This window comes from Somniosus microcephalus, chromosome 23, assembly GCF_052327205.1.
Source record: "Somniosus microcephalus isolate GS21.2 chromosome 23, FLI_Smic_1.0, whole genome shotgun sequence".
NCBI lineage: Eukaryota > Metazoa > Chordata > Chondrichthyes > Squaliformes > Somniosidae > Somniosus > Somniosus microcephalus.
In genome coordinates, this window is record NC_141009.1 from 24,028,562 (window position 1) to 24,056,258 (window position 27,697).

Below are 27,697 nucleotides of genomic sequence, written 5' to 3' on the forward strand. Positions count from 1 at the left end.
TCTTTCAAAAAAATGAAACGGATCTCACACTCACCCAATTACAATCAAGAGGTCCTGGAGATCAGGGCCCAGAATTTGCAGTAGCAGGGCATTCAATGGCAGCTGCCGTTAGTTACTTAGACTTGCCCCCTGCTCCCTTCAGCTCAAAAACTGTTTGCCCACAAAGTTGCTGAAAGTGCGAGCTGATAATGGCACAGTGAGGGAAACAGGGAATCTGGGACCTGAGTGAACAGGACAACCAACAGGGATTTAAGGATTGGAAAATAAACAGCGCAAGGACTAACAAGGAGGGTGAATTAGAGTGGGTTAATTCAAAGTCAAATCAGGTACAAAAAGAGAAAGAGGAAAAGAAAGATTGGATTAAGAGAGGAAAAAAAAGTGAGACAGGAAAAAGAAATAACATTTAATTTAAAATGACTTTTAAAATCCCCCCAAAATTCAAAACCTGAAGGAATGAGACTCCCCACTTGTAATAGTTAATTTAAAAGTCAGTATTTTAAACTTTGTACAGATATTGTAGGATTTTAAAACAAAATTTCCATCTATTCTGCAGATAGACATTTTTTCTCTCAACAGAACAGAGCAAAACAATTAATATCAGGAGAAAGAAACTGAAGATAGTTGCTTATATAGTACAAGAAAATGTAAATATCGCAGGGCTGTCGCCCAGTCTCTTCCAAGGGACAGGCATTCCTGCGATTTCTCAGGTTGACCAGACATCTTTTCTGTGATGTGTGAAGTACAAGTAAAGAAAAACCTCTGAAAAATATCCTCCCGATGCTTTAATCCCAACGTAGTCAGCCTACATTTTTGTCGCCAAGTCAGAAGGTTGAGAGTTCAAGCCCCACGCCAGGACTTGAGGACACACTGCAGTATTGAGTGCATTTTTCCTCCTTTAAGATGCTCCTTAAAACCTACCTCTTTGACCAAGCTTTTGGTCATCTGTCCTAATTTCTCCTTGTGGCTCGGTGTCAAATTTTTGTTTTATAACCCTTCTGAAGTGCCTTGGGCCGTTTAACTACCTTAAAGGTGCTACATAAATATAAGTTGTTGTTGCCGAGGTGCCGTACTTGCGATGAGACAATAAACCAAGGCCCTTTCTGCCTGTTCAGGTGGTTGCAAAGGAGCAGGGAGTTCTCCTGGTGTCTTGGTCAACATTCTTCCATCAACTAACATGAAGAGTTTAACTGGCCATTTATCTCATTTGCTGTTTGTGGGAATGTGTGCACAAATTGTGTGCGCCATTACAAAACAGGAGTAATTCAAAAGGAATTCATTGGCTGCGAAGTGCTTTGGGATGTTGCGGATGTGAAAGGTGCTACTGTATATGAATGGGACTTTTTTTCTTTCCTAATACGCCATAATGAAAGAGTGTTTGTCTAATAAGTCAGTTAAAACAGATATTTTATTTAACAAGTTACATTATTAATACAGACTCAAAAAACCAAATTGTAAACCTCCCTTTTTAAATACAGGGAACAAGTCTACAATAAATACAGCAAGATTTTATTTCTAAATAGTTTTTAGAACAGTGGTTTAAATCTCCAACACAATTCAAAATAAAATTAAGATTACAACTGGGGAAAAGTTAAATGTTTTCCAATCTTTTTAAAAATGGTAACATTTGGGTGGAAGTTCTGCAGCTTATATGTACAATGTTACCATATTTTACATATTCAGAGCAAAATGCAAATAAATGAAATGGAGATGGTTAGTCATACTGTCAATGCTCTTCGCTCTGTTCTGCACACCTCGAAAACTAGAGTGCCTTTGTATCATATTTAAGTTCACAGAGCTTCACTAGACATTTAAACGCAGTCAATATTAGTACAGAAATGGCAAATGCCTATTATTTATACAGAAATGATGACAGAATGCTTTTACATCATCACTACAGAATAGACACAGGAAATATAATCACGCTTTCCTGGACTAAAGAGTTAAGCACACAACTCATGCAGGATTGAAAATCAGTTGTTCAAAGTCTTTGAAGCACTTTGTTCATTTCAAATAGCGCCAACGAGTCCGAACACTTGTTTTACACCACAGGTTATGAGGTACTACCGAAACAGGTTTTCCACACAAAAAAGACAAACATGCCATTCTAAACACTGACATTATTAATCTGAACACCCAAGCCCTACCTGACTTTAGGCAGCATTTATTTTGCACTGGAAATGATGAAACATTTTCAAAAGGAAAATTTATATACATAATAAAGTGTATAAACCTTTTTGTTGATCAGCTGCCATTCATTAATGCACAGAGTTTTTGTATCTGCTGTAAATACAGTACTGAATGTTGATTTCTCCCAGTGTGGATCACAGTCTAAAAGGAGGCCACAGCACAGTTGGGTTTATTGAGGTAAGGCTGGTAAATTAATGGCAGTGTTTAAAGAAAAGCTGTTACTTAAGGACTTACAGTGTTACACAATCAAAGTGTTTCATAGCATTCATTTAGAATCACAAACATGTTAAAAACAGTACAAAAAGTTTCAGAAAGAAAACGAGTCCACACTAAAAAAGAGCCCAAGCATTAAAACTGCAGTGCAAAGCATCAGTGCATTTGACAAACCTACACTTCACTCAGATCACAACCACAGAATCATACCTTATGCAACTGTAGAAAAACTGCAGGCAAATATTGCGTTAGGATAGCACAGATGCCCATTGTTAATAAGGAACCAATAAGGAAGGCTGGTTTTAACTTTCGTTCACTGACTGCAACATAACTAATACTGTTTTGTCATAAACAACAGCTTTAAAATATAGCAAGAGAATTTCTAGGCCGGAAGGTTTTGTTATCAAAAACCTGAGAATCCCAACAGAAACTCATCATGATTAGATCCACTTAAAGCAAAATTGGGGGGAAAAAGTGAAAAAAATGGGAACAGAATACCAAAAACCCCTGAAGTTTGGTCTAATTCGGATCTCCGTTAGCAAACTTGGTAAATTCCAAGAGAAAAACTAAGCTGCGATTTTTCTGGGAGAGAAACAACAGAACTCCACCGCTGATTAAAAGAGTAATCCAAATAAAACGATGTAAGAGAATGTCTGTGCAGAAACGTACTTCAGCAAGTCTCAAGATTTCCAGAATCCATGAAGGTCTCTAGTTCCCCATCCTCCGATCTGAGTAAAAAGAGTTACTTCGACTTTGCTAAATGTTGTCTTAAATATTATTACTTTCTCCCTGGGTCTATAGATGTTTGATTTATTAGAAGTAGGAAATAAACATAAAACATCAGCTATTATATCATGATATTTCAAAACCTAATTTTATTTCCTTAACTTAAAAAATACATCTAATCTTGAAAAACAAATGGCTAAATGTCTATAAACTGAAATGGTGCATAGTTTGTGAAAATGATTTTTACCAGTAGGATTTCTGAAGTGTGCAAAATTGTTTTGACAAAAAAAGAGAAACAGAAATAAGCTATGGCTCAAAAAGCAAAAAACATCCAGCCTCTGTTTAATAATTGTTAAAATGATTAACCATATTCAAGGCCAGAAGATCTGCAATTAAAGGTCACATTAAACACTATTTACAAAACTCCATGTACAAAATGATTTTACCCTATGTTAAGTTGTAGGTAGACTGCTGGTTACTAGAAATACTGTCCTTTCCGTTAGTACGAGAATACCATTTCAGTAGAAGGTAAAGGAAGCGAAATCTCCAACAACACTGCTTCTGATGGTGCCTGTTCCAGTAATTATCTGTCCCTTAGTTTACAACAGCTCCATTAAGATCCATCTTCAGGACAACAGTGACTGCTGACATTTAGTGGGACTTGGTGGAAGACGAGCAGCAGCACTCTGTTCCGTTCTAAAGCTGTAATCATACTGGGGAAAAAACAAAGCTCATGAAAATCCACAATTTTTCAAAATTTTCAATTACATAAATCGAATGACAAGGAGGAGGAGGAAAATCATGAAATACTGATCACAAATAATAAGTCAGTAAATTTGGTAATAATAATTTTTTTAATTTTTGCACAAAATATCAGATTTGCTGTTACATTGATAAATAGGTTGTATTATGAGGAAGACTATGGGTACTAGGAATGCTTACACTGAACTTAGGGCAGCTTTGAGGTGGTCTTATTGGTTTATTATAACCTTAAATTGAATAGATAAACTTGGGCAATGTTCAATATTAACACATGCTCAAGGGCAAGAGGACATGGATTCAAGCTCAAGACAGTAAAAGTTATATCTTAACTGTGAAGTTAAAGTATATCTTTTCATACAGAGGGTGGTGAATATTATATAGGATATACGGCACAGAAACAGGCCATTCGGCCCAACCAGTCTATGCCGGCCTTTATGCTCCACTCGAGCCTCCTCCCGTCTTTTCTCATGTAACTCTATCAGTATAACCCTCTATTCCCTTCTCCCTCATCTGCTTGTCTAGCCTCCCCTTAAATGCATCTATAATAGGATTACATATTACAATATGTGTAATAAGGAACCCAGGGAGACAGTGCAAGCAGAAATAATAAATTGAAAGAGGATGATGCATACGTTTTTGGCAGACAAGACTATTGAGAGCTAAAATGGGGTAGGAAGTCTGTAACATTTGGGAAATAGGACTGCATAGGAGCAGAAGAGTCTATGTTCCTCAGGATAACGTGACATCTTGGGTATTGCTGGAGGGGAATAGTCAGTGAAGTACTTGTTTGATTGTCTCGGAGTTGGAGAGGAATTTCTTGATTTTGAAGAAATTGACCAGGTTCTTCCCCCCCGTCCCCCTCCTCCCCCCGCCATGTTCCTCCAAAGAGTTAACAGCCGCAATAGGGGAGGGTGGTGCACAATATTTGCACCATCTAGCAGACAGGGTGAGCTTGATGATCTTTTGTTCTTTTCGTATGTAAAGGAAGAGCATTGGTTCAAAGTGAGTTAAAAGTTTTATGCAATGGAACGTACAAATATCTAAAGAGCTTTAAACAAGTCAAGTATAGTTCAACCCTCACTTAAATTAATGACTCCTCTTCATCTATAAACAGCTTATTACTTGACTCATGGTCAGTTTGACAGCTCAAGTTAGTTTGTTCTGCTTAGTGTTATGTTTAAACGTTGATTGTAAATGCAGGTAATTGTTTGTAGAATAGTGCCAGCCCATTCAGAACACTAAAATACAAAAAAGATGGTGGATAACCTATTTCAGTGCAAAAAAAATAAACTTATGAATGCCCTTCCGGTCAGGATGATGACATTCATATGCTGCCAGATCATATACTTACAATGCAAACTCACTGACATAACCACAGAAAGATTGGAGATACGCTGAATAGTGGTAATTTACTGCGAGATTATGTCCCCCACCGGGAAAGGGGGGGGGGGGTGAAGAGGAGACGACGGGGCACTAGAGAAAACAGAATGCAGGGTCATGCAGAAGGCTTGAGCACTATTATTTCAACTGCGAGAGCTGAATGTGAATCTAGTGCTGGCCAGCGGAAGAAAAATACCTTTTTTATCCACCCCCCCTGGTGGTTGCAACTGACATGACATTGGGCAGTCCAGCTAGTGGGTGTAAGGCCACAAGAAAAACAGGCCATAATTTATTAATAAAGTGGCAGGTTCAATTGGCTGTTTTGGGAAATGAAAGTGTCACACTGATGCAGTGAGGTGCTTTACTGAGGTTGGGTTAATATACACATTGAAAGAGCACTGTAGAGAGAACTTGACCTGGTATGCTCGAAGGGCCTACTCCTGCTCCTATCTTCGATGTAATCTGCACTGCATCTGATCTGGGAATGCTTTATACAACCCCAGGGTTGTATAAAGGAAATATTCTAATTCCCAGCACTTATATTCCAGATTTTCAGAGTACAGGATTCATAAAACTGCATACATTCAAAAAAAGCTACTTGGCCTGTACTCAAACATTGTCTGAGTTATATGGCTGTCTATAGTCCAATATAATTGACAGAAATATGCTCTGCCATTAACATAACAAATATATACATTGAGGTTTATAAAAGGTGGGACTTGAGATTGAGTGGTTAAAGAAAATGTGGACAAGTTTATACCAATCCACCTGCGCGTTTCCTTATTATAAATACAATGCAGGTAGAAGGGAGCCAAAAGGTAGAAACACATGCTTGGGGCTCAGATAACTCATACAAACCAGTTCTGCTTTGGGACGTCATCTACACCTCACACCCGAGGCTACTGCCTTCTAACTCCTCTCTACCTTGGCCATTATTTCATGCTCACTATTCTGTATGAAGTTCAATTTTGTACTCTTCCAACACAAGTCGACTTGGAAAAGGACCTTGATAAGATGAAAGGCCTTCTGCGGCCGGGAAGCAGAAAAATAGATGAGGGGGAAGAACAAAAGAAAATCTTTAAACAATTACATTCAATTGTTTTGATCGATTTCCTTTATTTAAACCTACCTATCTCATCATCTTAAAACAACACCACAAACAAAACCAGATGTTGCAGAACACAATAGGAAATATGCTGGGTTGAAAGTGCTGAGAGATTTTGGTAAATGAGTATAAGCTGCCATCTGCTGGCACAAACACAAACTACAAGCCCTCTTTCAATTATGTAATAAAGGCTTCTTTTCAAGAATTTGATTAGAGCAAAAAGTAGGCATTTTCCATCAGTCATAAAATTACATCATCAACATTGTTCTAAAACCATTCTAAGGCTTGAAGGGAAACCATTAAATATTCATTACACTTTAATGCGTAGAATGAAAAGCAGTTTAATACTATAATGGAATCTTACACTTTATTTTGAAATATCTAACAAGTTCTGGATGCTTTTAAGTCTGAAAAATCCTTTTTTAGAAAACCTTCCCTAGTTTGCATTGTATGCCAGCACACTATTTATAATTCTATTAAATAGCATTCTTCCATTTCATAACTATTAGAATGTATTCATGCTTTAAGAAATGTCATATGAACCAAGCACATTGTTAACAGATAAAAAAGAATGAAAAGACTTGCATTTATATAGCGCCTTTCACGACCATTGGACATCTCAAAGCGCTTTACTGCCAATGAAGTACTTTCTGGAGTGTAGTCACTGTTGTAATGTAGAAAATGTGGCAGCCAATTTGCACACAGCAAGCTCCCTCAAACAGCAATGTGATGATGATGACCAGATAATCTGTTTTTAGTGATGTTGATTGAGGGATGAATATTGGCCCAGGACACCGGGGACAACTCCCCTGCTCTTCTTTGAAATAGTGCCATGGGATCTTTTATGACCACCTGAGAGAGCAGACAGGGCCTCGGTTTAACGTCTCATCTGAAAGACGGCACCTCCGACAGTGCAGCACTCCCTCAGCACTGCAGTGTCAGCCTAGATTTTTGTGCTCAAGTTCCTAGAGTGGGACTTTCAAATGAATATTTCACAAAACAAAGTGCAAAAATCAGGATAGTTTTCATTAAAGAAAAAATCTCATTTTTTGTAACTTATCCCCAAAATAAATAAATCCCAATTCCCAACGTTTTGCCAATACTGATTAATCAAACATTTTGCATTCTAATATTAAAATCAATTTAACCTTTGTTAAAATACTTGAATCTCACAAAGATACAGGACATATTGAGCAGCGCTCCGAAAGCTTGTGATTTCAAATAAAACTGTTGGACTATTATTTTTTTTTAAAGAGAGAGGTTTAAAGGTTAACTGATGAATGGATGGCTAGTCCCCTGTTGCAGTCACTGTTTCTGAGGCTCGTGTGCAAAGATGAGATGAGGTATCTGATGCCTAACGTCAACCTCCCAAAGCCCCAACTGGTTTGGATATGAATGGAGAATTCACCAGTATAAATATTTTGGTTAAGCACGCAGGTTTCCTGTAGTCTTTAAATAAATAAGTAGCACAGCACACTTCTGAATGATCAATTCAGTCACTGTAATGTACCAACTAGCCATTTCAAACTATCATAGAACTTACAGCATAGGAAAAGGCCATTTGGTACACTCTGTCTTCACTAGCTCAACTACAACCATCTACTCTAATCACATTTCCCAGCCCTTTCTTCATAATTTTTAAAAAATTCTTCCTTTGTAAATACTTGTCCAGTTCCCTTTATAAATGATGTTGTAGTCTCTGCCTCAATAATTACTTGAGGTAAAGAATTTCATGTTCTAATATCCCTGTGTGTGGGGGAACAATCTTCTAACTTCTCCCTTCATTCTTAGTGACAATCATGAGTCTATGTCCCTTGTTACCAATTCAATCAGTGGAAACAATCTTTTACTATTTACTCTCTCAAAACCTCCATTAGATCGCCTTTAACCATCTCTGTTCCAACAAAAAAAACCAGAGTTTTTAAAATCTTTTCTTCATACATATAATCGCTCATTCCTGATGAACCTTTGCTTCTCCACAGCTCTAATCCTAGGATGCCCAAAATTTATTGTAGCCGAACCAATCTCTTACAAAATCACCATCACCTCCTTGCTTTTGTATTCAATGTCTCATTTAATATATATAATATATATATAAAACCCATTTGCTCTGTCATGGCCTTTTCCATTTGCTTCTCCTGCCTTTAAAGATCTAACCAAGATTGCTCTGTTCCATACTCTAAGAATCTTGCTGTTTAGGGTATTCTTCCTTCAACTGTTCTCTTTCCCCAAAAATGTAGTACTGTACGTTACATTTATCTGCAACCGACTTGCCTCTGCTAACAAGTGTGTCTTCTGGCAGTCTCTCATATGCTTCTTCAGTTTGCCATACCTCCAATTTGGTTAACAGCAAAATTCAGCATCATTCATCTCGTGCCCATGTCTAAGAGTCATTTAAATAAATTAAACAAAAAAGAGATGCCAGCACAGATCCCTAGGGGACATGTCCTAGGACATATCCCCAATTCCTGCTGTCGGTCCCACAGACATATCTCTATCCATGAAGTTACATCTCTTTGAATATAAATCAATGTGATAACTATACCAAAAGAGTACACATTACAATATAAATTGTGGTATTTGAACAAGGAAAACTTTATACTAGTGAGAAAAAGAAAAATGAACTGTTCTTCAATTCTTCTCCCCCCTCCCCCACAATCCCATTCCTTGCTGCAGCACAGTTCAATTGACAGCTGCACCTTGCCAAGTTGCAACTATTTACGCATGAGGTTTGTCAAAGAGTGAAGACAACAGCCAATCTGACTGTGGAACATCAAAGCAGAATCCAATCCGGGTCGCACACACAAAGCTCCAGCCGGACTGGGAACCTTGGCTGATCATCTTCTCCCTAACCTAGGGTTCTGAGGCTAGTTGTAGTGCTCCCATCACTGCACCAGGCAAGGTCAGCTAACTTAGCACAGACTAGACATTGAACCTGGGCACCCCCCTCCTGGGCTGTATGGCTCAGTTATTAAATGAATAAACTCACCGAAGGAACAGGGAAGCTAAAACTGTAGCTATGCACAAGTTTAGAGAGATGCAGTTTATTAGCTTATTGAAGTTAGTGCCCCACTGTGGTAATTTTCATTAAATATCTCGAAAGTGCTCACTCAACAGCATTTATGTTTGTATAAAATGATTGTATACATGAAATAGTTCAGTATTTTGGACTTGACACTTCCAACAATTCTGGTTTTCCTCCCTTCCCCTGAAGGTAGCTAGCGGTCAGGAGCAAGAATCCTTGCTGATTTTGGCCTTGGATCTTGCTGGGCTGCATGATTCAGCTACGCACTGGATGAACTCAGTGTGCCACTGGGGATTTATTTTCAGCATTTGTAACATGGGTCACAGGCATGTGCGCTATGAGGAGGATGCCGAGAAACTCCAGGATGATTTGGACAGGTTGGGTGATTGGGCAGAAGCATGGCAGATGCAGTATAATGTGGATAAATGGGAGGTTATCCACTTTGGTGGCAAAAACAGGAAGGCAGATTATCTGAACGGCAATAGATTGGGAGAAGGGGAAGTGCAACGAGACCTGGGTGTCCCTGTGCACCAGTCGCTGAAGGTAAGCATGCAGGTGCAGCAGGCGGTTAAGAAGGCAAATGGTATGTTGGCCTTCATAGCGAGAGGATTCGAGTACAGGAGCAAGGATGTCTTGCTACAGTTGTACAGGGCCTTGGTGAGACCACACCTTGAGTATTGTGTGCAGTTTTGGTCGCTTTATCTGAGGAAGGATGTTCTTGCCATGGAGGGTGTGCAGCGAAGATTCACCAGGCTGATACCTGGGATGGCAAGAATGACGTATGAGGAGAGATTGGGTCGATTGGGCTTATATTTGCTGGAGTTTAGAAGGATGAGGGGGGAGTCTCATTGAACCTTATAAAATTCTAACAGGACTAGACAGACTAGATGCAGGAAGGATGTTCCTGATGGCGGGGAATCCAGAACCAGGGGTCACAGTCTAAAGATAAGGGGTAAGTCATTTAGGACAGAGATAAGGAGGAATTTCTTCACCCAGAGAGTGGTGAACCTGTGGAATTCTCTACCACAAAAGGCAGTTGAGGCCAATTCATTAAATATATTCAAGAAGGAGTTAGATATATTTCTTAAGGCTAAAGGGATCAAGGGATATGGGGAGAAGGCAGGGACAGGGTACTGAATTTGGATGATCAGCCATGATCTCATTGAATGGCGGAGCAGGCTCGAGGGGCCGAATGGCCTACTCCTGCTCCTATCTTCTATGTTTCTATGATCAGTTTGGAAGATTCCACCCATTTCCATGAGACATTAAGTAAATCGGAAATGTTGAATTTTTACACTCTTCTGACTCAGCATTCAATTTCAAAAATTATTTATTCTGGAATAGTTTATATATATTTTAAATATTAAAATAAAAATGATTGTTATAGTCACAACTGACTTAAATTTTGCACCATCAGATGGTAATACTCAGTATAATACTGCAGGCCTACAGTTATAAAGATGCAATAACTGAATGAGATAATGTAAATAATAACGGTCTGTAGGCTTACTTGCAGCATAACATTGTTGAAACATAAATAATAGAACTTTTTTAATCTAAAAAGCATTGATGTAATGTACACAACTTGCATTTCTATCGTGCTCAAGAGCATGAGGAAGATGTCTAATTACACTTTAAATTAAGGTGGAAAAAAACGTCATGTCAACAATACTGTTCCACAATTCAACTCCCACCATCCCAGTACATGAACGCACTCTACCCTCTCTAGACCCACTTGACAAAGAAGCTCATCCATTCTCATCTTCTTCACTGCTATCTACGCCCCCTCATCCATTTCTCCCCTTGCCATGCATTCTTACACCTCTCCTTACCATAGATTCCACTCCATTTAGCATCTGTTTTCAGCCAGGTACTAGTATCCATTTTATTTATATGGTCTTTGCGGTTTTGAAAAGAAATTTCATAACTTACTAAAAACTTTCATTTATATAAACCCCTGAAAGTAGAAAAACATCCTAAAGTGCTTCAAGGGGAGCAAAAGAGCCTGTTTCAAGCCTTTATGGGAGAGTTCACTAAAACTTTGATTGAAGAGATGTATTTCAAAATATCTTCTAAAGGTGGGGAGGGAGATAGGTACTGTCTCCCAAAATCCCCCTAAGAGTAGGGCCAAGGTGGCTGAAAGCTGTACCACTGAAGGTGCATTGGAGGGAGATAGGATGCAGAGGGGGCCCCATGAGTTAGGATAGAGAATATGGGAGGAGACAGAAGGATGAAGAATGTGGCAGAGGTAGGGTGGGATGGAAGCAATCTGTAAATGAGGATTTTAAATTTGTTTGGGAAGGGCACATGGAATAACATCTAGCCTTTCAGGGAGGCTTGGGGAAGGAGTCACCATCTGTAAGCCAGGTTTCTGTCAACACCTGAATGTCAACTGATTCATTCACAATGAGGTTGTGGATAGCAAGGGCCTTAATTACAAGGCAGCAAATGCACTGGCCAATGATAGAGAGTCTTCTCTTCTTAGGCAGTCCCTCGGAACCGAGGATGACTTGCTTCCATATTAAAAATGAGTTCTCAGGTGACGGATGAGTCCAATGCGGGGCCTACAGTCTCTGACACAGGTGGGGCAGACGGTGGTTGAAGGGGCATGTGGGTGGAGTGCTTGGGTTGACGTGCGCACCTTCCGCTATTTGCGCTTGCTCCCAGCGAAGAGACTCGAGGTGTTCGGCGCCTTCCTGGATGCTTCTCCTCCACTTTGTGTGGTCTTGGGCCAGGGATTCCCAGGTGTCGATGGGGATGTTGCACTTTTTCAAGGAGGTTTTGAGGGTGTCCTTGAAGCATTTCTTTTGCCCACCTGGGGCTCTCTTGCCGTGTCGGAGCTCCGAGTAGAGCGCTTGTTTTGGGAGTCTCATATCGGGCATGCGGACAATGTGACCCATCCATCGGAGCTGATGGAGCGTAGTCAAAGCTTCGATGCTGGGGATGTTGGCCTGAGCGAGAACACAGACATTGATACACCTATCCTGCCAATGGATTTGAAGGATCTTGTGGAGGCAGCGTTGGTGGTACCTCTCCAATGCTTTGAGGTACCTGCTGTACATGGTCCATGTCTCTGAGGCATACAGCAGGGCGGGTATCACTGCTGCTCTGTAGACCATGAGCTTAGTGCTGGGTTTGAGGTCCTGGTCTTCAAACACTCTTCCTCAGGTGACAGAAGGCTGCACTGGCACACTGAAGGCGGTGTTGGACTTAGTCATTGACGTCTGCCCTTGTTGACAGTAGGCTCCCGAGGTATGGAAAGTGGTCCACTTTGTCCAAGGCCTTGTCGTGGATTTTGACAATCGGTGGGGGGGGGGGGGGGGGGCAGCACTCTGTGGTGGGGGCAATTTGGTAGAGGACCTTTGTCTTACGGATGTTTAGCGTAAGGCCCATGCTCTCGTACACTCCGGTGAAGGTGTTGACGATGGTTTGAAGTTCGACCTCCGAGTGAGCGCAGACGCACGCGTCGTGTGCATACTTTAATTCGACAACAGAGGATGGGACGACCTTGGATCTGGACTGGAGGTGACGGAGGTTGAACAGTTTCCCGTTTGTTCTGTAAATTAGCTCCACTCCAGCGAAGAGCTTACTGGAGTGGAGCTAATTTACAGAACAATGATAGAGTAGGTCAGTGGTTAATGATCCACCAGTGAGAGGGAGGATTTGGGAAGTTCATTACAGGATGGAGAGGAGGTTAGAGAGGTTGAGCCCCTAGAATGAACTGGGTGAGATGGTTGCCTTCAGCATCGAATGAGGCAATTGGATTTGCTAAAGGATACCAAGGGTGGATCAGTGGTAGCTCATTCAGAAGAGACTCAAACCTGGAGCAGCAGCAGGAGAATTATTGGCTGGCAGAGAAGAATTGATGGGGGCCTATGGGGACAAGTTAAAAGAAAGGGATAAAGGCAGGTAGAGAAGTAATAGGGCCAGGGTGAAAGAGGGGGGCTTGGATACAGGTAGCACATCCAGGTGGATGCAACAGAAGACCTTAGATTACACAGAGAAGAGGCAGTGAGCTATGAATAGTAAGGAATTCAGTAAAGGAGCTGCTGGTGAACGGAGGCAACCAGTCAAAGATCAGCAAGGCGGATAGAGGTCAAGAGTTCAGAGGACAAAGTTTATTGCAAGGGAAGTTGGAGTGGATTGGAGTCTATGGGGAGAGGGGTGGGGGGCAGAAGTTCAGTGGCTGTTTAGAGATTGATGAAGTCCAGGGACTGTGAGAAGGGCAGGGACCCCCCAGGTGGCCTAGTACCAGAGCAAAGTCTCAGGTAGTCCAGCAAAGGTAAGGTTGGAGCACATTCCTGATGGTGGAAGCATCATCTAGGTGAACAACCGAGTAGCAGTGTGGGGGATGAGCAGCGGTCTGCAGCAGGTAGCTTTAACATGTACATTTAAGTGAGAATATAATAGGAGGCAATCTCACTGAAGGCGGCCACCAGATGACTGTTGTGACAAATAGAAGAATGTCACAGTAGTGCAGTTGGGCTACTGATGGGGATGAGTCAAATTGGAGACGAGGGAGTTTTACTCTGCATTTAATCACGCTAGATCCGACTGGGGGTGCTTGATGCTGGCAAAGGGTACCTGAAGTGGAAAGAGCACAAAATTCACAAAAAAAATAAAAAGTCATATTGCCACTTGGAGAATCCATGAATGACATTTGTTAGAAAGACAGAATCAATCAGTACAATTTTATACTCAATTCCTCATTCTAACATATGGAGGCACAGACCACAAGGTGCATCTCTTTACATTTGTTGTCCATCTGCAAGAGAACTAATGAACTTTGAACAGAAAATGATGGAAATACTCACACAGCAGGTCAGGCAACATCTGTGGAGAGACAAACGTTTCAGGTCGAGGAACTGACGAAAGATCACCGACCTAAAACGCTGACTCTGTTTCTCTCTCCACAGATGCTGCTTGACCTGCTGAGCGTTTCCAGCATTTTCTGCTTTTATTTCAGATTTCCAGCATCCGCAGTGTTTTGCTTTTGCAATTAATTTTGAAATCGGGAGCCAAGATTAGAATAGTGCCAAGATGCTGCCTTAAGTAGCAATCCATTTATATGCCAGGTAGACTGGAGTCAAGATTAACTACTTTGGGTTCATCTGTCTCACATGTAAGCATCGCTGCCTTTGAAGAAAGCATCAATAATGATCATCAGATAGTTAAGTAGGTACACTTACTAATGTGTGCTTGGAAGACCACTGTGCCAGCATATTGAGCTATATGGACATCATTTATTCAAATTTCCTTTGAACTTGGCAGCAGGGCTCAAAAAGGTGGCAATGTCCTTACAAATAAACAACATATCCCTTTGTTATAGGGTCTCTGACTCAAATACTAGTTGCGATCCTATGAAACATAGAAGATAGGAGCAGGAGATTCAGCCCCTCGAGCCTGTTCTGCCATTTAATGAGATCATGGCTGATCATCCAAATTCAGTACCCTGTCCCTGCTTTCTCCCCATATCCCTTGATCCCTTTAGCCTTAAGAAATATATCTAACTCCTTCTTGAATATATTTAATGAATTGGCCTCAACTGCCTTCTGTGGTAGAGAATTCCACAGGTTCACCACTCTGGGTGAAGAAATTCCTCCTCATCTCAGTCCTAAATGGCTTACTCCTTATCCTTAGACAGTGACCCCTGGTTCTGGACTTCCCCGCCATCGGGAACATCCTTCCTGCATCTAGTCTGTCTAGTCCTGTTAGAATTTTCTAAGTTTCAATGTGAACCAAGTGTCCACTCTATCATTCAGGTTCTCATCAGTTTAGGTAGCCTAAGTGGTGTGAAATCCCTAATGGCTGATCTGTGCAGGCGCTTGAACTAGGAAAGCATTGCCCCCCCCATTCCCATCATCTCGGTGAACGAAAGGTATTACAATCGATAGTCAAGCAGAAAGGGACACCGTGGCATCAGAAAACAGGATTAAAAGTCTACCAGAACATGGGATCATCATTTGCAGCCTTGAGGAAGAGTTCATAGAGTGCATTAGGGACGGGTTCCTTGAGCAGTATGTTACTGAACCAACCAGGGGGCAGGCAATCTTAGATCTGGTCCTGTGTAATGAGACAGGATTAATAAAAAATGTCCTAGTAAAGGATCCCCTTGGAATGAATGAGTGACCATAACATGGTTGAATTCCAAATTCAGTTGGAGGGTGAGAGAGTTGGATCTCAAACCAGCGTACTAAGCTTAAATAAAGGAGACTATGAAGGTATGAGAGCAGAGTTGACTAAAGTGGACTGGGAAAATAGATTAAGGTGTAAGACGGTACATGAGCAGTGGTGTTCATTCAAGGAGATATTTCACAAACTTAAGAAAAATATATTCCACTGAGGAAAAGGGGGCGTAAAAGAAAAGACAGCCACCCGTGGCTAAGTAAAGTAATAAAGGATAGTATCTGACTGAAAACAAGGGCATATAAAGTAGCCAAATCTAGTGGGAGGATAGAAGATTGGGAAGCATTTAAAAGCCAAAGAATAACTAAAAGATTAATTAAGAAAGGGAAGATAGATTATGAAAGTAAACTAGCAAAAAACATAAAAGTTTCTACAGTTATATAAAAAGAAAAAGGGTGGCTAAAGTGAATGTTGGTGCCTTAGAGGACGAGACCGGGAAATTAGTAGTGGGGAACATGGAGATGGCAAAAATGCTGAACAAATATTTTGTATCAGTCTTTACAGTAGAGGACACTAAAAATATCCCAACACTGGACAAACAGGGGGATATGGGGGGGGGGGGGGGGGGGGTGGAAGAGGAGCTAAACACGATTAAAATCACTAAGGAGATGGTACTCGGTAAGATAATGGGACTTAAGGCGGATAAATCCCTGGACCTGATGGCTTACATCCTAGGGTCTTGAGAGAAGTAGCGGTAGGGATTGCGGATGCATTGGTGGTAATTTTCCAAAACTCCCTGGATTCAGGAAAGGTCCCAGCAGATTGGAAAACTGCTAATGTAACACCCTTATTTAAAAAGGGAGGTAGACAAAAGGCTGGAAACTATAGACCAGTTAGCCTAACATCTGTGGTTGGTAAAATGTTGGAGTCCATTATTAAGGAAGCAGTAACAGGACATTTGGATAAGCATAATTTAATCGGACAGAGTCAGCATGGTTTTATGAAAGGGAAGTCATGTTTGACAAATTTGCTCGAATTCTTTGAGGATGTAACAAACAGGGTGGATAAAGGGGAACCAGTGGATGTGGTGTATTTGGACTTCCAAAAGGCATTTGACAAGGTGCCACACAAAAGATTACTGCACAAGATAAAAAATCACGGGATTGGGGGTAATATTCTGGCGTGGGTGGAGAATTGGCTCTCTAACAGAAAACAGAGAGTTGGGATAAATGGTTCATTCTCGGGTTGGCAATCAGTGACTAGTGGTGTTCCGCAGGGGTCTGTGCTGGGACCCCAACTCTTTACAATCTATATTAACGATTTGGAGGAAGGGACCGAGTGCAACGTATCCAAGTTTGCCAACGATACAAAGATGGGAGGGAAAGCAGTGAGGAGGACATAAAAAACCTGCAAAAGGACATAGACAGGCTAAGTGAGTGGGCAGAAATTTGGCAGATGGAATATAATGTTGGAAAGTGTGAGGTTATGCACTTTGGCAGAAAAAATCAAAGAGCAAGTTATTATCTAAATGGAGAGAAACTGCAAAGTGCTACAGTACAAAGGGATCTGGGGGTCCTGGTGCATGAAACACAGAAGGTTAGTATGCAGGTACAGCACGTGATCAGGAAGGCCAATGGAATCTTGGCTTTTATTGCAAGGGGGATGGAGTATAAAAGCAGGGAAGTCTTGCTTCAGTTATACAGGGTACTGGTGAGGCCACACCTGGAATACTGCGTACAGTTTTGGTTTCCATATTTAAGAAAAGATATACTTGCTCTCGAGGCAGTTCAGAGAAGGTTCACTCAGTTGATTCCGGAGATGAGGGGGTTGACTTGAGGAAAGGTTGAGTAGGTTGGGCCTCTACTCATTGGAATCCAGAAGAATGAGAGGCGATCTTATCGAAACATATAAGATTGTGAGGGGGCTTGATCGGGTGGATGCGCTGAGGATGTTTCCACTGATGGGTGAGACTAGAACTAGGGGGCATAATCTTAGAATAAGGGGCTGCCCTTTCAAAACTGAGATGAGGAGAAACTTCTTCACTCAGAGGGTAGTAAATCTATGGAATTTGCTACCTCAGAGAGCTGTGGAAGCTGCGACATTAAATAAATTTAAAACGGAGATAGACAGTTTCCTAGCTGATAAGGGAATTGGGGTTACGGGGAGCGGGCAGGGAAGTGGACGTGAGTCTAGATTCGGATCAGCCATGATCCTATTGAATGGCGGAGCAGGCCCGAGGGGCCGTATGGCCTACTCCTGCTCCTACTTCTTATGTTATGTTCTAACCATTCCCCAAATTATAGGATTAAACATTGGCCAAGAATGGCAATTTCCTCATTACACTTTATTCCGAAGTGCTTTTACCTATCGTAGGGCCTGTGTCAGCATCAGCAGCATGCTTTTAGGATCTGGGATTTAAGGCAGACCTGATCCTTCCTCAGACAATTAATGCTTGCTTAAGCTGTCTCAAAGTAATAGAAGATAGGAGCAGGAGTAGGCCATTCGGCCCCTCGAGCCTGTTCCACCATTTACTGAGATCATGGCTGATCATCCAAACTCAGTACCCTGTCCCTGCTTTCTCCCCATATCCCTTGATCCCTTTAGCCTTAAGAAATATATCCAACTCCTTCTTGAATATATTTTGCGGCTTGTGGCTTCTAGGAGGGGATTGGTTTATTTAGCCCCAATTTCAATCCTGCCCGCTGGTGGGATCGGTGCAGGCAGGGGGTTCTTCTCCTCTTAGGCAGTCCCTCGGAACCGAGGATGACTTGCTTCCACATTAAAAATGAGTTCGCAGGTGACTGATGAGTCCAATGCGGGACCTACAGTCTCTGTCACAGGTGGGGCAGACGGTGGTTGAAGGGGTGGGTGGGTGGGGTGCTTGGATTGATGTGCGCTCCTTGCGCTTGGCTTCCGCTTGTTCCCGGCGAAGAGACTCGAGGTGTTCGGCGCCTTCCCGGATGCTTCTCCTCCACTTTGTGCGGTCTTGGGCCAGGGATTCCCAGGTGTCGGTGGGGATGTTACACTTTTTCAAGGAGGCTTTGAGGGTGTCCTTGAAGCGTTTCTACTACTCTTGAGGGGGAAAAAAAAACACCAAGTCAAAGAAGAGATTAGGAGGGGCTTGGTCAAAGAGGTAGGGTTTAGCAAGTGTCTTAGAGGAGTGGCTGAAGGGTTTAGGAAGACAATTCCAGAGAATGGGTTCAGGAGGCTGAAGGCATGGCCGTCAACAGTGGTTTGAAGGGATCATCTGAAAATTCTCTCAAATGAACTTTGTGATGTTCAATTATTGGAAAAATATTACTGGAACTTCCTCAGCAGTTTAAAGTAGAAACTACGATAAAACAAATTGCCTAAATGTGGTGAAATTGTGTGTAATTTTTAATCAAAAATCTGAGACAGATCTTTTGCAAACCCTACTCATCCTGAAGCAATGATGGTGACAGAAAACGTATTGAAGCTGATAGACCAAAGAAAAAGTCTTGCACAGGGTACGAGATGATCATGTGCAATCCATCTTAAAAGGCTTCTTTAAAGACACAATTTCCCGCTAATCTTCCCAGTTGTACATTTTTGTCGTACCTCTGTCTAAGTGAAAAACAGTCCCCTAATATTTTCCTGTGTTTGTTTTTAGGAATCCACAAACAGGTCAAACTAGAAGACACAAATAATTGGCAGCACACTTGTAAAGCAGCCTGAAGTAAAATCAAGGATATCTGAAGGCAGATGATTGAACATGGAACAACAATCCGCCAATCTAAATAAACGGCAAGTGATGACATTCAAAGCTGGGTTGGAGTGCTCAGCTGAAAATTTTAATTTGGCTTCAGACATTCTATTCACAATATTAAAGTGCACCTAAACATCAACCCCAGTTTAATTTGGTACGGGTACTCTATTCAATGGAGTCACATTGAGAAACAATACCAAGGAGAGTGCTTAGATTCATATTCGAATTTTGACAAACAGGTCCTGTGCCAGATTTGGGCTATGAGCAGAATGTATTAAAAATGATTTACTGCCCAAAATCAGCTGTAAAAGATTATTGCTGCACTTCTTTAATCTGCCTCAAAGCATCAGTTCCTGTTACCACTACGCAGTGCCAACCACGTCGTCACGAGGCATTAGTGCGATATCAGTGCTGTACAGATCTGTACTATCTCCAACCACTCATTGTTTTTAAACAATACTTATTAAAATACAACAATCATTGGGAATCACAGTTTTTCTATCCTGGCACAAAATATTTGAAGTTATGTTAGAAATGAAACTTGAAGCTCGAGTTGTAAATATAAAGTATTGTGGAAGTTGTTCTATCAGGCATTCCTCATGAAGCCAAGGCAAATTTAAAAAATATAAATTGAATTGTACATAGATATAGAACAATCTTGTTCAAATTAAATGTCTCCTCCATACAAAACTAACTACAAATGCAAGAGCTTTTACACTTAACTCTAAAAATAGGAACTGGAATGTTCCAAGCCGCTATTATATTGCATAACCTCCTTGCATGCTGTATATACACAGTTGATTTATGCCAGACTATCAAAACCTTGTATTAATGCTTAAAACTGACGGACCTAAAACCTAAAAACCAGGATTGGTGGGATGCCTCACAATAGATATTAAAAGTTGACATAAGGCAGTTATCTAGCTCAGGGGTTTCTCAACCGGGGATTTCATGGGGCCCACCAGTCGGTTTGTCCCATCAATATATAGGGGAAACTATTGATGTTTATGCCGTATATTGAACTGTGTACATTGAGACGAGTGGAATAGTCTCAGTGATACAAAGACTGTGCATGCGCAGGCAATTCTGTTGGACACCATTTATCCGGTTAGACAAGTCCCTTTGCGTGTCACTGACTTTTACAGCAGTATTTATCTCGCTATTTTTTTGTGTTGATCCAGGCTTATTTGCTTCCACGTTCATAAACACCGCTTTTAACTATTAAATAAAATAGTTGGAGTTACAACTTTTCTTCCCGGGGAGTAAAACCGGAGTTTGGGGGGTGGGGAAATCTGCCAGCTAGTCCGGCGTTGAGAGCGCCGAGGTAGCGCAAGCCTTTCTTTCAAGTCTTTTCTTTCCCCACGTGCAAAGCTGCCCTCTGTCGGTTGGAAGCCGCTTGGCGCTTTTAAAAAGAGTGCTGTCAATGGCGAGAGTGCACACACGCCACGTGACCTTGGGTTTTTTGGGAGGGGGGGGGGGGGGGTAAAGGAAAGAGACTTTCCAGTCTCTGGGCCTACGGCAAGGCTGTAATAATCAGGATTCATTGTGTGTCTCTCCTTCAATGTCTTCAGTCTGAGTTAATAAAATAGATGAAGGCGTCATCACGATTTTCCTCGTATCTCAGACTCGGAGCTTTATATTCATGGCCAAGTGCTTCTCTGACGGACGGATAGGCCTAGTCTGGGCGCTCGTGTCCTTTGAGATGCCAGCTGCTACTTGTGAAAGGGTTGGGGAGAAGGAAAGCGGGGGGACTGCCTTTGTCCTAAAGGATTTGTGGCAATGAGGTCGGGTGGGTAAAGTCACTCAGGGCCCTTTTTATTTCTCCATTTCTCTCATGTGCCATCCGCCTCCGCCATTACTGGTCCTGTTAATTCAAGACACTGGCTTTCACCGCTGTGTTGGGGTTTGCTGTCGAAATAAGAGGGCAGTTCAGTTTCCGAAATGGAGGACATGCACCTGGAATTTTAGTCCAGTCCAACCAAGTGTGCACAAAACGAGGCTGTAATGAGCGCGGCGCTTGTTGCTCCTGGTTCATTTCCTGTTCAGCAAATGGTTGATGGGGTGGAGCAGGCCCTGGGCAGCAAATGGGCACATCATGTAAAATTAGGATAAAAACAGAAAATGTTGGATATTCACAGCAGGTCAGGCAGCATCTGTGGAGAAACAGAGTTAACAAATCAGGTTGATGACCTTTCGTCAGACCTGAAACGTTAACTCTGTTTCTCTCTCCACAGATGCTGCCTGACCTGCTGAGTATTTCCAGCATTTTCTGTTTTTATTTCAGATTTCCAGCATCTGCAGTATTTTGCACATGTAAATTTAGGACTTAATAAATTCTTCTTTACATAAGGTGTAATAGAACTATTAATTAATTTTGATACAAAAAAGAACTTGTGTTATGTTACAGGGGTCCGCGGAATTTTTATAACACGGGAGGGGGGCCTTGAAAGCAAAAAGGTTGAGAACCCCTGAACTCGCTGATATTCATATCCACACTCCTTAATTTCGGCTGTCAAGCAGGCTTGAAAAGGGAGAAAACCAGTGTAGCATATGTATAGACAATCTTCAGAGAATAAAGATAACTCTGCTTTCCAAGGCGTCGTCACATACTACAGCCACCTATACCAAAGCAGCACTTCAAGTAATGAAACAATCCTATCTGGCTTTAAGTGAATATTCAGGAGGCGATGTCAGTCAAGATAGATTGTTCTGCCAAACCATAAGTCTCTGGAAGACGACAAAAAGTACTAAATACTTAATAAGTGTTCAAATAGTAGCTTTACAGGTGCCTTTGAAGCAAGCCCATGAGGTGGCCACTGTAAAGAAAATTCCATCAAGACAACTACTGTAACTAACAATGAAGAATGGATCCCACAAACTATCTTGTCAGTTTCCACTTGGAAATAGACTATGCTAGAGTATAAATCCTTAGGAAAAAAACTATCGGAACCTTCTACACACATCAGTTTAGTGGAACCACTGCTCGAATCTGACCCACAAGAGACAGGAAAGACTCAAAAGGAAATGGGGGCGGAGGGAGGTTTCCTCTGTGCAATGAAATTGTGAACTTGTTCTTTATTAATGGCATTACACAAAGTGCACAGAGGAAATCTATCCCCATAACAGCAGTCTAGACTAAGTGGAATATTATGAGGCCAGGTCATGTGACTTATTTTCTTGCACTATCTAAACTCCCACACCTCCATTTGTTCAAAAGGCACATTGAACAAAATATAAAAATAAATATCAAAACAAACATAGCTTCCTTTCTTTGAGAGCGAGGAGGGAGAAGAAGCAAAACTCCATTATCTCACATACGGACTGAAATATTGGTAGGGTAGGTAGGTTAATAAATGGAAGACAAAGTCATGTGAATAATTCAATAATCACAAGTCAACAAAAGATATATAAACAGCAGCTCACACCTAACACTAGAACTCTGAGAATGGATTATGGAAATGTGGTGCACATCATACATGTAGATCAGAAGACAAACAATAAAGTGCCTCCGACAACTTGTGGTTAAAGTGCTCTTAGGACAATGTGCAATGTATATCGGACAAATAATAGGAAACAAAGGCAAGTGATCAATAATGGTAGCTCCAATTAGACAGGTGTGACCAACTGAATACAAGTATTCCGTTCTGTTGGCTGTTCATTTGTAAATTACTTTGATGAAAGAATTAAACACAGAATATTTGAATTTGCAGGTGATACTAATCAATCAGTGTGGGGATGCATGAAATTAAGCAAGTTCGGGTAAGACGTAATAACTGGGAATGAACACAACAAATGCTACATAATATGTAGATAATGATACTAAAAATGAGAAAATCCTGAAATGAAGATTAAATTGTTAATTAGAATTAAACAAAAACAAAAAACACATGTATATGCATTAGTAGACCTAACTTTGAAAGTAACTATCCCAGTGTACAACAGCAGTTGTAAAGGTAAACATAATATTCAATACATAAGTAGGTGTCTTAAATATAAATTCAGGGAAGTGTTACTGACATTTCATAAAATACTCGGTAACATTGTGTCCAGTTGTGGTCACCATACCAGAGAAAAGATGTATAATGGAAAGAATTTGGGAAAGAGTCAGCGAGATGACTCCTGATTGTAGATCAGTGTTGAAAAGGATCTAAGGATGTAAAATCTCATATTATTGAAAAAAGCAAAAGGATACAAGTTTTAAAGAAATCATAAAAACTTAAAGGTGGATGTCGTCATATTTTGTGCAAAGGAGATATGATCAGATAAAGTAACAAAGCATTTGGTGGAGGGGAGTGCTTGTAATCAATTACTTTCAAAGAGTTACTTCCTGGTTCTAGTTCTGAAAATAGAGTTTCAGTAACAAAAATTATTTCTGCTCAAAACTTTGAGACAACACTGATTACCTTTATGCACAGTTCTGTATCACATATACCAACTGAAACAGAAACCTCACTCATGGTCCATGGACCTAACTGTAACCCTGTTGTTGGTAATGGCAACAGTCATTTCCCCATTATCCTACCCCCGCCCCCACCCCCAACCAAGTTATTCAGAGGTATGTGTGCTAGCAGACATCTTTGTGTCCAAGATGTTAGTCTAAGGAATCGTTCAGAAGAATTCGCATTTATATAGCACCGTTCACAACCTCAGGACGTCCCAAAGTATTGCACAGCTAATTAAGTACTTTTTCTTTGAACTGCAGTCACTGTTCTAATGCAACAGTAGCCAATTTATACACAGCCAGGTCCTGAAAAAAGCAATGAAATAAATGGTTGAGGGATAAATGTTGGCCAGGACACTGGGCGGACTCCCTGCTCATCGTCATGTAGTGCCTGAGGGGGCAGATGGGGCCTTGGTTTAACGTTCCATCCAAAAGATGGCACCCTCAGTACTGCACTGAGGGAGCTTGAAGCACCTGCACCTGTCCCACAGAGGATTTCAAGGTTGCATGGTATCGAAGATGCACCAGCTATTGTTGGCATCATGGGCTTAGGTGTGAAATTCAAAAAGACTTGGATTGCAAGAGAGCCTAATGCTTTTTTTCAAGCCATAAGGGATGCCATGTAGTTCACCAGGACTAATGCTCTATGAAGAGTACTGGTCCCTGCAATCAACTGTGACATCCTCCTCTTGTGCTGGAGGAATCCTCCGATGATCTGTCGGGCTCATGCTTCTTTTTAGATTTTAACCACGTGCTGAATTCCAAAGGCTTGTCCCCAATGTGCAGAGGTGATGCTCGGAGTGAAGCAATCGTTTTATGGGATAATTTCTTAGTGCTCCAGTCTTTCTCAAGAGAAGCTTCAGACTTTTCAAAGTTGTGCCTGAATGAAGATGCTGTTCGTAACCATCAGTAAAGCCAAGCCCCATTGTGCCACATTCACTGCGGGCACACATTGAGCAAGCTTCAGCTCAACCAATGCTTGGAGACAAAAGAAGAAAACTCTTCGAAAAATATTGAAGCCTTCTTTGACCAACTCCACAGAAAGACATAGTTGAAAAAAAAATCTTGAGGCTATAATGTAGAACCAACCAATTCACAGCACGGAACAAGAGCGGTTTCTGTTTGGGAGCAACAGTAGGACACTGCTGCTGAAGAAAGAAAGAAAAATAACTTATAGCATACCTCTTCTTCCAAGTGGGAGCTGGGAAGACAAGATCACAGAGCTGTAGGAAACAAAGTTCTTTAATGGGACACCCTCTATGATTTTTCTCTCAGTGGATCTACACCAAGGTAGGGGGAGGTAAGAGATGTAAAACAACCAGGTTCACAGTATCGAGTTAAAGGTATAGTCTCATCCAGCAGTGCTCTTGGCAGCAGTGCTATTAATATGCAGTATCTTAACTGCCAACATGTACAATCCTAACAGCAAACATCGATTTTAAATTGTTCTTTAATTGCATGCCCTTTTTCCTGTTATTGTGCCACCTCTACTATTTTGAATCTGCACCGAGGAAAGATTCTGTAATTAAGTGGACCATTTTCACCTTTACCACTTCGGCGGTAAATTGTCAAAAGCAGATTGCTTGCCTGCTATAGAACCCACCTGATCATCATTTCCACTGAAGTCAATGAAATGGATATCAGGTGGGCCCTGTAATGGCTGAATGACCGCTTCGCCAGTTTACCGCCCAAGGTGAAGGTGAAAATGACCCACCCAAAGTGTTTTCACACTCCCTGATGTCGCATATTGTGTCTCTGCAGTTTCAATCTGTACTGGACCTTGGCTAGTGTGTTTGCGCCTGATCGCGATTATCCTTGGTAAAGAATAATTGAGGGAGCATTAATCTAAAAAGAATCCTCGCTTGCACTTAAGATAGCTAATTATCTGCTGCTGTGTGCCTTGAGGAAATGAATAGGAAAAAAGTAGGAGTCTACGCTTAATTTTTAAAATTTTATTTACTTTTTAATTTAGAGTTTCGTTTTATGGAGAAAATAAGTAGAGTGCATATCAAAACATCTTTAACAAGTTTTAACCTCTCTATTTTTTTAAAAAGGTAATGAAAGTAAGAAGGTTAATGGTGGGTATTATTCTGTCATCATAATTCATTTTGCTATTCTAGACTTGATGATTCACTGCAGTCTATTATGAATTAATGTCTGTTCTGCACACCAAGCAAGAAATTAATTTGTCTAGAATATACAGGCTATTGTACCAAACAATATTACTGTGTTTTTCTCTCATTAGAAAGAGCTTTATAACCACCTTATGCTTAGCGCGAATGGATTATGTTTTTAAAAAAAATTGGTAATGTACATGTACTTTGTAAAAATTAGGCAGACGGTATTTTGAGCAATTCTTAAGCATCTTTCTTGCACTGCTGCAGTACGAGAACAAAACACTAGGTGCTGCTGAAAGACCATGCTTCTAAATGATAACATTTAAAAACTGTACTTTCTGAACCTGTAAATTGTAAAGCCTGATCCACCACTTTCTCAAGAGTAAATTAACAGTAACATTAACAGCACATGGCAAACACAGGGCATGCTCATTACTTCAGAAAGCAGATAATTGCTTACAAAAATACAAACAAAAGTATAATTATCATGATGGATTGCACAAAGCAGAGGCCCCATCACGAAACCCATGCATCAATGTCTGCTGGTTAAAAAATAATGAAGAAACATTAGAATATATGCACAGAATGAAAGCAAAGATGATCAAAAATTCTTAATTTCCCTGCTTTTTTATGGTTGACAAGCATGTCTTCATCAATTTACCTCCTACTTCATGATGTCACAGCTAACAGCTTCAGCCTCAAGCTACGCAAGAAACAGGACTCATTTTTCAAAATACAAATACATAGAGATGTCAGCTAAAAATGTTTACTAATTAACACTTAAAAAGACACAAATTAGATATGCGTGACTACGAGCAATTATAATCAAGAAGTGTTTCTGTAGTCATTTGGGAATCAAAAGACCTAATTGCTAGAACAAGCATTCAAAATTCTTGCCACTTAGCAAATATGTTTATTAATGTGGACCAGTCATATCAAGCATTGATACTGTGCAATCAGTACTTTGTGAATGTAGTACTGTGTATCAGTAATTACTGAAGAGTAAACATTCAACATTTATCCCAAAAAGTAGATTGTATTTGGGAAAATTAGCATTTTTCCCCTGTCCTCGGCATGTAATGTGCACAGCTTTAAACAGTATGGTGAAGTCACATCCATTTTGTATTAAAAGAATGTTGTTGATACATTAGACTAGCTTAAACCATCATCTGGAAATTTTAAATTCAAAATATTAAAAGTTGACATGGCAGTGAGAGTATGAAGAGACACTCACATTTATATTGAGGCAGCAACAGAGGGAATAGAAAAAGTGAAGGTTACTGGCCGCATGGGTTTCCATTACAAACCGAACAAGTAGCAGATTTCGGATTACATGCTTTATTTTTTTGGAGTTATTTAATTATGAATTTAATGCCTTTAGATAAGTTTTTGAAATTATCTAACTAATAATCATTTAAAAAGTTAAAAGCTCTAAGTTCCTTCCACGATTTATACTTAATTTAGTTCTTTGTCTAATCAGGCTTTTTAACTTAATGTACTAGTCACTCTGTTGCTCTCTAAATAAGATCACTGTGTTGTAGAGTACGTTTCACCAATTTTACATTTACACTGTCAATTAGTTTTCTTTTCATTTAAAAAAAATCTTTAAAAAATTGCAATCAATGTATTCCACATAATCTAAACTACTTCCTTTATGTTTGCAGGGATTTCAAAATATTAATGATCACCCATGGTATTCTGTGCCACTCAGGCAATCATATCATGCCATCTGCAAATGCAGATATTAACATATTAACATTTAACAAACTACTTGGCTGTACAAGAACTAAAATCCATTCCTAAATTTACAAACAATGCTAACTCCAGAATTAATTTGCTTCTGTTGCATAAAACATTCACATTTTTACTGTGACTTGATTTATGGGAA

General features: G+C 40.6%; 1 protein-coding gene across 5 annotated transcripts in view; it reads right to left on the reverse strand.

Moving 5' to 3' along the window:
* Window positions 1-1,387: 1,387 nt before the first annotated feature.
* The window catches only part of LOC147101740 (multivesicular body subunit 12B-like), a 182,342-nt gene continuing 156,032 nt past the window's right edge, over window positions 1,388-27,697 (reverse strand). For 3 of the 5 annotated variants that reach the window (XM_085965610.1, XM_085965608.1, XM_085965611.1), the window contains exons 10-11: window positions 24,875-24,915; window positions 1,388-3,839 (exon numbers count right to left, since the gene is read on the reverse strand). In XM_085965610.1, the coding sequence (XP_085821736.1) occupies window positions 3,740-3,839; window positions 24,875-24,915 (141 nt within the window). In that variant the 3' untranslated portion in view covers window positions 1,388-3,739. Of the gene's footprint in view, window positions 3,840-18,539; window positions 18,597-24,874; window positions 24,916-27,697 lie in introns of those variants that run through there. The other 2 variants (XM_085965609.1, XM_085965612.1) reach the window with 2 other exon arrangements.